The following is a 10,990-nucleotide window of genomic DNA, read 5'->3' on the forward strand; positions in this document are numbered from 1 at the left end:
GTAAAACAGAAGAGTAAAATCAACAGACACTTGCTCATAACTTGTTGATCTGAGAAACATCCAAATACTATGAGGTAAATCAACTACGTAGGATAGGATAGAATTAAATGTAATAATAAATAACTATAACATAAATATGACCCACAACAATCTAAAAAAGTAGTGAGGTTGTGCATAAACGCGTTTAAAAGGAAATGAGGACGATAACAGGAGAGTGGTTAAAGGACTTATGATAATCTTTTACAACATCTAGTTTTACTTTTCAGTAATACATATATTTACCGCATATTCGTATATTAACTCTATGTGAGGAGGAGGACATGTAGTAACTCCTGTTTTGCATTAAGCAACTGCAGTATTTCAAGAGAGGCATTAGAGAACATTTTGTAAAAGTATTCAATATTTATTTGGCATGTATAGTGTTATATAAATTCCAACTGTTTACACAGATAACAGCCATGCAACTCAATCAACCCCCTGATCCTAAATTTTCTTCAGGGTTCCACATTTGACCTGAACAGTGTTCATATGTCTGATGAAACGTGAAGGCAGCAAAACAAAGGGTGAGTGGCCGACGCCCTCTTCAGCACAGCCACGTAGCTCAGGTGAATAAACACAGACTCACCTGGGCCTCTGCTGGGAAACTCAAAAATCTGCTTCCTTTCCACCATCTGCACAGTTTCACATCTTTAGGGAAACATAACACATGATGAATTAATGACTTTTTCAGTTCATATAATTAAATCGTATACAGTTTATGAACAGTGTTATGTAAGTACGAGAGTTGGACCGTGCTGTCTTTCTGGAAAAGGTGACGAGTATGAAAATGAGGCCGACCTCACATGAAGTCACCAGTTTTTTAAATTTGATTATGAGCAAATGAGAGAAACTGGAGCAGAGCCGCACGCAAACAGTGTCCCAACACTGACATCCAGATCCAGGAAAGTCTGTTACACAACACTGAGGCTGTTCATGATGCCTTTTTCCTGTAATTGTTGTTTTTTAAAAAGCTGGGGGGGAAAGGAAGATAATGTGGTCATATTAATTTGTGTAGTTTAAGTTACTTACGATTAAGTACTCAAAAGTGGTTAAAGGACACTCGTAAAGGCTGAAAAACAATCGCAACACATTTTTTTGATGTAGCCCTTTTGGAGTTGCTGAAATATATTTTTTATAAACGAAGGAAGCTGTCAGAAATATATTTTGATTATAAAGAAAAAGAAAAAACACAACACTCAAGTTATTGATAGTGACACCAAGAGCCACGCATAAACCACATATATCCTAAATCGAATTACTTTAAATCAGATATAAGTGTTGCTGCCATACAAACAACACAAAACTCCTGACTGGACAGACGAAGGTTCATTAAGGCTTCGATCTCTCTTTGTCTTGTGAAAATACCACCCACCTGCCGGCAGCGTGGTAACTGCGAACTGGATGAACTTATCACCACTGAAATCTTTGGCACTGCTGTGTGACCATTCGTCTGTTCTCAGCGCTCGTCACCACATGCAAACACTACAGTTTAGCGTAGGTGTGTGCTAGGCACTGTTCCACAGGCTGACAAGGTCGTCTGAGTCCAGTTAATCAAGTGTTGATTGAAGATTAACAAAACGTACTTCCTTTGAAACAACCTTGTAACCACTGTGACCATGTATTTCATCACCAGTTCCCTATAAAGTGATTTATATACACAGCAATCTGAACCAAAATCACATTAAAGCTGTTTCATACAGAATAATTGAGGTCAATGCAAAATTACTATATTCCACTATGAGTGTGGTAAAGTTTTTTGTTTTTTTCAATGAACATCTATTACCTATACAGATTACCTTGAAGAATACACAGAGGCTGAAACGCAGTGCAAAGGGGTCTGTTTAGTTTCTCTCAAGTAGAGAGAAAACTGTTTTGTGCAGAGAAAGAAACAGAAACCATGTTGACAGAACCGTTTTCAACAATTAAACCTTGACAAGCTCCTGGTCAGCCAGTCTTACTGTTGTAGGTCACTTTGAGGTCATCAGTGTTATATTATTACTATTAATGATCGTTGTTCTTCTGTAGAACCCTTTTATTCATTTCTATCCTATTCATTCAAAGGCATTTAAAACAAACATACTACAATGAAAAATAATTTTTGAATCAACACTGTTGTGACACAAGATAAGAGTTAGCAATACATTTTCTTGTGTTTTTCTTTATTGTAGAGCCAACCAACATACAGTATCAGCATTGGCATTTGTTTGCAGATATAAAAAGTTTTACTTTAGGGATTAAACAATGCATATTTGGTTGTGGAAAGACAAAGAAAGACACCAGTGTTACTTGTTACTGCTGCTGCTGTGATTGTTGCTGATGTATAAGTCAACATTATATCTGTGGAAGGATCAGCAAACACTGATTCTAGTTCTCTGACTGTACGTCAACGTCCGTCCATCGATAACAACCTAAAAAGTGAAGGTGTCAGTAAAACGTATGATTTTGGGTTTATATGTTTGTTTGACTGAAGGATCCCCGTAGTTGATTGTTGTATACTTTGGCCTCTGTATTGTCTCGTATCGCTCAGGTTTAATCTCAGGTAATGTTACATCGATGGTCTTATTGTCTTCATCCTCATTGGCAGTGTCTTCAGAAAGTCTTTGCTGCATTTTAGTGTCTTTAATGTCCACTAGTGTTACTTCTTCTTCTGCCGCTGCAGCCTTCATGTCTTTTTCTAGTGGTTTAGCCTCTGCTGGTTTCATCTTTGTTATACTATGATTATTATGGCTTATACCAATGTCTTCAAAATTCTCCATTCTCATTAATGTATTGTTAGAAGCAGTCTTATCAGTATCAGACTGTGACGGGCGACTTATAGTTTCTCTATCTGGAGCTGATTGAGAGTAAGAATTAGATCGATCAGGACCTTGTTGATGACAGTGAAGTCTGTGAACACGTGGGATGACATATTTACGCAGCAGTCTCGGAATGTCCTCTGCTCTGGAGTGGTTTGGATCCTCCACTGCTCTGCTCTCCATGGAGTCAGGACCTGTTTCTGGGGAAAGTCCCTGAACTTTAGGTTTTGTACTGCTTTCAGCTACTAGATTTGAGAGTTCAGCTGCAGCTGACTCGCCGTGAGAGTATGGAAGAGCTCCACAAGGACTGTTTTTCTTCACATTTGGTATCGTCTCTGAGGTCTCGGGCTTGGTTTCTTGCAGATATTGTTTGGGAGAGGAATCCACACATGTGGACCACAAAGCACAGGTCACAATGGCCGCCACATGCCTGTTCAATAAGGGTTCTGATAGTGGAGACAGCCGGCAGGGTTCTGGTGGGGCCCACTCTGAGACAGATATTAAACAAAGCATCTCCTGACGTCCATATTTTAACCTGTTGGTGACGTACTGAGTTTCATTAGCTATGGTCCGAATTTGACCACATTCCCCTCCAGACCTCCAGTCCTTTACGTCATTATCGTTAGCTTGACTATTCGTAGCTTGACTATCGTTAGCGTGACTATTCGTAGCTTGACTATCGTTAGCTTGACTATCGTTAGCTTGACTATCGTTAGCTTGACTATTCGTAGCTTGACTATCGTTAGCTTGACTATTCGTAGCTTGACTATCGTTAGCTTGACTATCGTTAGCTTGACTATTCGTAGCTTGACTATCGTTAGCTTGACTATTCGTAGCTTGACTATCGTTACCTTGACTATTCATAGCTTGACTATCGTTAGCTTGACTATTCGTAGCTTGACTATCGTTAGCTTGACTATTCACATGATTTAATGAACAATGACGATCAGCCTTTTGATTTGGAGGCTGATAACCCATTTGTCTCATTTGTTCTACTTTCAAAGGATTTTTTTCTCTCAGGTTTGTGTCTGATTCTGTTAGAATGTCGACTTTCTGCTCTGGTCTTTTTTCTTGCCTATAAGCAATTTGATTTCCCTTCAACTGCTGTAGAGGTTTCCTTTTCATTACCTTGTGACGGTTTTGTTTGTGGACAGTTTGATCTGCTGCCTCTCGTTGACCTCTTTCATAACAAGCCACCTTTTGTTTTATACTTCCTGTCACCTCCTTGTCATTTCCCCGAGAGGATATTTTTAGTGAACATTTGAAGTCACTTCCCCTGCACACTGTGGCAATGGTCTCAAACCTCTCCATCAAAGAAGATAAGAGGATCCCTCGCCCAATGAGTCCTGGTTTAATTGGCTGTTTCTTCTTCATATTTAGTCCCATTTCTTTATGCTCAGCTATTGCAAACCTGGAAACTATATCCTTCACACTGCCTCCCCTCTTCAGTCCTTTTTCTCTTTTAGCTTGGTCCCTCTTGGGCGTCTCTCGCTCACTGTCATGGTTGTGGCTCCTTTTACCTGCCACACCTCTGCTGGAGGACAGGCTTCCTACCTCCCTCTGGTGGGTGATGGGAGGTTTAGGTGTAGACCTGGTGAATTTACATTGGAGGAGCTGGAATGTGGTGAGACGCCGAGAAACTAAGTCTTCTCCACACCTGCTTGGCAATCTGTCTCTCCCCGGATCCGACCAGCATTTTTTGAAGATCTTGGAACTGGTCTCAGTATTTCTCTGCGTCTTTTGATCCTCCTCAGGACACTGAATCATTGTGCAATTGGTCTGAAGCTGAGAATGTTTCATTGAACCTCTCGTTCTCTGACCAGGACAATCTTTTGTTGTGTTTCTGGCTGCCCCAGTACCAGACTCCGGCTTCTCCAGGTTTCTGTTTACGGTGGACCGCCTGGGCAGACACTGTGTTAGGTAATGCAGGAGACTCTCAAAAATCCCTCGGAGCACTGGACGGCAGTTGCGATCTCTAATCAACTTCCTCAACATACCGGCATCAGGGCTGATAATGGTGTTCCAAGAATCTGGTCTAAGGAGAATAGAGGACATGTCAAACTTAATCCCTGTAGCCAAGTTTCTTTCTTTCTCTCTGAAACTGAAACGTGAAATGCACAACTAAATTATACTAGTAGAGTAAATTTGGCCGTTCACAGGGACCATATAAAACTAGCCACTGTTACTCTGAGCAATCTCTAAAATGTTTTCCTCTTTTAATTTTTCCTTATTAATCAGTTACCCTTGAGATGCAGCAAAGTACAGTTCTTGAAGTGCAGTGTTTAAGCAGTGCGGACGTGTTACAGCTGATTAGTTCAGGGGAGTATAGAGGACAGTTGTGCAACAAGAAGAGGAAATCTGGCAGGAAATTAAGAAGCGATCTGTCAAAATAAATGATGCAGTTAAGATAAAGAGACAGGCACGTCATGCGTGACAAATATCGGAGTCAATTTTAATTGTCATGTCATATTAATATCCACCATGTCGTGGTGCTTTCACAATAAAGTACACTGTACCTGATAAGAGCATCACAGTGCAAACAGTGATACATATTAAAAGAAAACAATTACTATTCTTCAACTTCATACAGGTATGCTAAATCATTTCATAATTTCAACCACCTTTACATGCACTGATCAGCTAAAGATAGTTATACAGTGATTCAGTTAATATTTTTAGATAAAAGCAGAAAATCAGGTTTAATGAGCCTAATGTTGAGAACTTCAGAAGCCACAGTGGACATTGTTTGCTCATTTATATTAAATTACTCCACAATACAACTTTGTGCTTAATGTTAATACAGGTTAGCCTAAGAGAAGGAAATTATCTTCTGGTTGTTAGTGCACAATTCCTAATTAACTGTTTTGGGAATTTTCTTTCCCCCAGTTCTGTTATTTGAATTTGAGGCAACACTATGCAGCTTTTTTTTTTTTGTTACGCTGAGCTGTAGATCAGTTGAAAAGACAAAGAAGTCATTAATGCGATGTGATTCTTAGCGTTTATCTCAAATACTCAGTGCGGAAACTTATAAAATGTGAAGAATTCTGAACAGAGTTTGGTGAGTTTGTTACAGCTGCAGCTCTTCGTGTTCAGGAAGAAGGAATATCTATCTTTCAGTTGTGTTTCAGTTCAGTTTGTGGGGACTACTCAGTCCGACCTCAGCCCAACAGAATTAGACAGCATGTGTGGCGCTGTTGCTCAGTAAAAGTGACATAGTGTTACTCTAAGCGAGATGAGTCTTTGCAGGATTAAGTTGCCCAAGAGGTCAAACTGTGCCAGATCCCCTGCTATAAACTGATTCCAGATGTAGTAAGAGCATCATGATCGAGTAGAAAACATTCATGTCAGATGTGTGGACAGTGGGCTGCAGCAAACATCAAGGAGAAGAGGGCAAGATAGGTGAGGAGAGAACAGAAAGCCACTAAGATAATTGAGACACTACCAAGGAGGACTAGAGGGTGGTGTGGGACATAGGGAAGCAGTTTTAGAGTCATGTGCAGTTCCGCTGATAGCCAGTAGGGTTCAGGCCAGTGAAGATCAGGATTACTTGTCTATTTTCTCTGTAGATGCTGCCTTGTACAGCTTCTCCCCCAGCTCCTCCAGACGCCCTCTTTTGTCCAGATCCTGGTAAAGGCCTGAGGGAACCTGCTGGCTCAGGCCGTGCATGAGGCCATAGAGACAACCTGCGATCAGGCCTGTGGCTTCACTCTCACCTGAAACAACACACAGTGAGTCCACAGTGAGTCCACAGTGAGCAGAGCATATGTTAAATATGAGTTTGAAAAATGTCTTGCAGGTGCAGAGTGCTGTGTTTCTCACCTCCGTGGAACATGGCTCGTTTACACAGCTCAGACCAGTCACTCCCCGCAGCCAGAAGGGCGTCGTAGGCTATCATGGGGGCATCGTGACCCCTGCGACCCGCAAGGCCCTCTGAGCTCCAACGTTTATATATCTGTGCAGACAACGATACAGATAACAGTAAATGTGGAGGTGAATCCAACCTTGTATGTCTTGTTGTTTTCTGAGTCAGAACTTACCTTGTCTGTCTCCTCAGCATCATAGCGATCAGCGAACAAAGGTTTGTTCTGTTCTTCTGTTTCTATCTGTCTCTCTTCAAGGTAAAACTGCCACTTGGCCTCAAAGTAGAACCAGTTTTCCTGATACTCTGCATAGAAATGTACAATCACACACAGAACTGACAACAGCAGACAGTCATGCTTTCTCAGACACAACTCTGACTGAAACTGAAAATTACTGAAACAGAGTCTAACCTGACATGTGTCGGATGGTCTTCCTGCAGTACTCCTCTGCCCGGGGGATGACCTTCATGAGCTCCCGGCCCCAGGTCACAGGAGATTTCCCCTGGACTGCGTAGGAGGCAAACAGTGCTGTTGTCATGGAACCAAGGAAACCTGAAGACAAGGGAGATACTTAAAGTCACAATGGTTCCGTCTACTGACATGTCAAAGTCACCAAATAATGAATTAAGTATTAAATCAATGTTCTGAAAATACAAACTAGATGCTTGACAGTTCATCAGCAGCACAATGATTAGTCTGTAGTTACTGGATTCATTGAGATATGTTAAAAGAAACACCAACATTGTCACCTGTGGGATGGTTGTGTGTCATTCTGCCGATTTCAATGCTGACCTCCACCAGGTTCTCTAATCTCTCAGGCTGCCAGTATCTCATACCCACACACATGGCCTTAGCAGCTGCCCCGAAGCCAGACCCTGGACACAGACACACATGTTTATGAGCTGCAGTCATGTTGGAGCGACTAATATTATCTAATATAAAACAAAAATGTCCAATAACCTTTTTCATTGAAGGGTGTGTGCCAGGCGAGCAGGAAGTTGTGAGGTTTGAGGTGAACACATCCCTCCACTGTGGCAGGATCAGGGGCTCTGCCCTGGAGGGACACCATGGCATCAACATAGAGACGCACCAGCTCCCGATACAGGTCCTCCAGACACCAGTAATCTGGACACACACACACACACACACACACACACACACACTGAGTGTCATTCATGACTGGCATGCAAGGCGAGATGAGCGGGCTAAGTTTAGCCTCAGCCTGCCTCACCACAGATTAGGACCAGCATGCCTGTGGAGCGAGTGGAGTCAGGTCCACACACCATGAGGTCAATTGGGATCCACGGGCATAATCTCCAGCTCCCTGCCAGAGTTTGTTTATATGTGTACTGTGTGTGTGTGTGTGTGCATGAAAGAGAGAGAGAGAGAGAGAGAGAGAGAGAGAGAGAGAGAGAGAGAGAGAGAGAGAGCGTGCGCTGACAAAGAAGCCTCACCAAATTAAGTGGTCAAGGGCTTTGATGAAAGACGGGAACTTTCATCTTTGTGACTGGACTGTGGTTCAGATTGAGTTACACAGAGAGTGAGGCAGGAGAGACCTGGAGTCATCAATACATGAAGAGGGAGTTGAGAGAAGAGTAATAATGTTTAATAGACTAAGTCCCGTCAGTTGAGTTCCAATAATTCCTTTTAACATAGGATCCAGTTTGCTTTTATTACGTCTGCTGAGAGGGTTTCTCCATTAGTGTGTTTTCTTGTTTGTCAGCAAGATTTCCACAAAACCTGTCGGACACGGAGGCAGATTCAGGATCTTTTCCTTATTTCCACTTTTTTAGCTTTGTTAAATAAGACATGTTTTACAGATTCCTTAGGGAATAATTCATGGATCTTGATTTTAAAAAACAGGCACATTAAGTGAACTGATATCTATGAGTGTGTGAAATTTGGTGCAGCTTGATTGAATTTAAGCAGGTATGCTCTCTACTGAGTGTTATGCTAGGTGGAAGGATAGGACCTGATCAAAGACAGAACCCATTCAATTGTGGATCCAGATCAGAGGGCAAATCCAGAAATGCTTTTTTACTTTCTTCAACATTGCAATATAGGTGCTTTTTTGACATTTTCAATTATTTCCCAGGGAATCATTTATGGATCATTTAGGGGATTGATGAGTTTTGAATTTTGTGGCTGTTGGCGGTGGTATGCTTTCTACTGATTGCCAAGTTTTTGCTATCTCATTAATTTTTACATGCTGTTTGTCTGTGTGCTGGTACGAAGAGTCAGTGTTTACAGTAACAACATTCATTCCACTCCATACTCTTTGGGCTGTCTGCTGTCTGTTGTGTGTGTGTGTGTACAGGCATGCTGCATTGTGGCTAAATAGGGCCTCCTAATCTCAAAAGATGTCACCACCATTTCCCTGGACCACTGACACTGGCTTTGAGCCGCACCTGCAGCCGAACATGATAGCGGCAGATTATGGAGTCGTCTGACCATTGTTCAGTGACGGAGAAGCGGGGATCAGCTTTTCCAGAGTGGTCTATTTTAGAATATTCTGTCCCTGTAACTCCTGATGGTATTTGGGTGACGGCATTCATACAAAGGATTTTTAACATAGATTTTGTCTTTGACGTCCTGTTTTATGATGCGTCAGGTTTGGTCACCCAGTACGGGGTCAGCAGCCTCCACTGACTAGATGGAGCCATTCTGGTCCTTCTAAGTGTAGAAAGATTCAAAGCCTCGTGTATATATTTTAGGGATATGTTGGGTTCTGGTGATACATTTCTTAACAGCTAAGGAAATATACATGTAGATATAGCTGAGGTTACATTTGTCGATTTTCATTTCATACTTAACATTTTAAAAAGGAGAAAGAATCACATTAGTTCCGAAACTTGCTGTGATTTTCACTCAGTAATCTGCCTCTTAGACAATCTAAAATCCTCTTTATGACATTATTCCTTAACGTACCTGTTATCAGAGCTTCTGCTGTGGTCATGAGCATCAGCGTTGCATCACTCAGGGGCCAGTTGTCGGAGTCCAGTTTCAGGGCCCCGAGTCCCCCGAGGGAGGCCAGCTCCTCCTGGATCTTCTTGCCTGAGATGCAGCCTTCCCAGCGGCCCTTTCTGTAGCCCAAGGCATCCCCAACAGCACCCAGAACCATGGCTGCCTTGAATTTCTCCATGATGTCCAGGGCTCCACTCACGTGGGCTCGTCCCAGCTGATCAAATCAAGATCTCTCAAATGAGCTCTCCCGGGATTTGGACGACTCCTGGTCCAAACAAATCTGAATCTTAACTCCTGTAGAATTCAAACAGCCCTTTAAGATTCCTACTAGACGTAGAACTACCACAGACTTCTGTCTCTTCTATATATTAATCTTCCGTCCTTCCAACCATCAGAGCTCTCTGCTTGTTTCTCATTAAGGGTGGACTCTCACACGCACACACAAACACTCAAAAGCATCACTCTATCAGCCACAGCTTCTTTGTGTTGGGGCGGCGGTGACTTCAGCAGTGATCAGGTGTCTCCTAAAAAGGCAATCCCCATGGCCCCAGTGGCTATAAGCTGGGTGTGAAGGGGTAAGGGGGGGGGGGGGGGGGGGGGGGCTGGATGCACTGGAAGAAGTGATGCTCATGTGCTGCTGGGCTGGTCAGCTGGTGCCGGACTTTGTTGACATCCCACTCGTCCCATAAGAGGAGAGTAAGAATGGATCCTGATCCCAGTTGATGCTCCCCCACAACCACTCCAACCACTGAGCCGCTCTAATCCGTACCTCACTATTTAAAACTTTTTTCATGAATCATCTCCTGCCCTGACATCAGCAAATTGACGCTCCAATCATGTGAAGTGTATCCGGGAGTTTCCCTCCTTCCTTTAATCCTCAGATTTGACCTGTTTTTGAGTCATGATGCAAATCTGTTATTCCAGACCTATTATACACATTTCAGTTGGCCCTTCACCTTCTTGAATGTGGCCCTTAACATAGTCAGAGTAACAGTGGACAGTGCATTATCATAAGAGCCAACAATGATGACATGAAGCAGGAATGTAGCTGATAAGAGGCAACTGTTACCACACACACATTTTACACACACGCTCAAACACACAATGAAGGCCAGTGGTGCTCTATAGGAAGATGGAGATTTTTTTAAAGTCCATTCACTACTTGTGTTTAAATTGCATCTCATAAATCAGTCAGTTTTTGTGCCTGGATAAAAACCTGCTGCACTTTAGCAGTTTTACAAAAGACTTTTATCCAAACCAAATTTAATATTCAAAAGTCAAACCAACGAAAAAAGTGATGGAGTGAAGAGTTTTGTTTTGAAACACAAATCC

The 10,990-nt window shown here is 42.4% G+C and overlaps 1 protein-coding gene across 2 annotated transcripts; it reads right to left on the reverse strand.

The window, feature by feature from the left end:
- Positions 1 to 50: 50 nt before the first annotated feature.
- On the reverse strand, positions 51 to 10,564 carry adprhl1 (ADP-ribosylhydrolase like 1). 2 transcript variants are annotated; one of them, XM_034571315.1, is made up of 9 exons: positions 9,623 to 10,564; positions 7,655 to 7,819; positions 7,444 to 7,569; positions 7,106 to 7,246; positions 6,872 to 6,999; positions 6,654 to 6,786; positions 6,382 to 6,547; positions 4,389 to 4,869; positions 51 to 687 (listed from the first exon to the last, which is right to left on the reverse strand). In XM_034571315.1, the coding sequence occupies exons 1-9, from the start codon at positions 9,834 to 9,836 to the stop codon at positions 682 to 684; spliced, it is 1,560 nt and encodes a 519-aa protein (XP_034427206.1). In that variant the 5' UTR covers positions 9,837 to 10,564; the 3' UTR covers positions 51 to 681. The 2 variants fall into 2 exon arrangements, with proteins under 2 accessions (XP_034427206.1, XP_034427198.1); XM_034571307.1 differs by lacking the exon at positions 51 to 687 and having other exon boundaries at positions 2,238 to 4,869.
- Positions 10,565 to 10,990: the final 426 nt, after the last annotated feature.

Source organism: Hippoglossus hippoglossus, chromosome 3 (assembly GCF_009819705.1).
Source record: "Hippoglossus hippoglossus isolate fHipHip1 chromosome 3, fHipHip1.pri, whole genome shotgun sequence".
In the NCBI taxonomy this organism is placed as follows: Eukaryota; Metazoa; Chordata; class Actinopteri; order Pleuronectiformes; family Pleuronectidae; genus Hippoglossus; species Hippoglossus hippoglossus.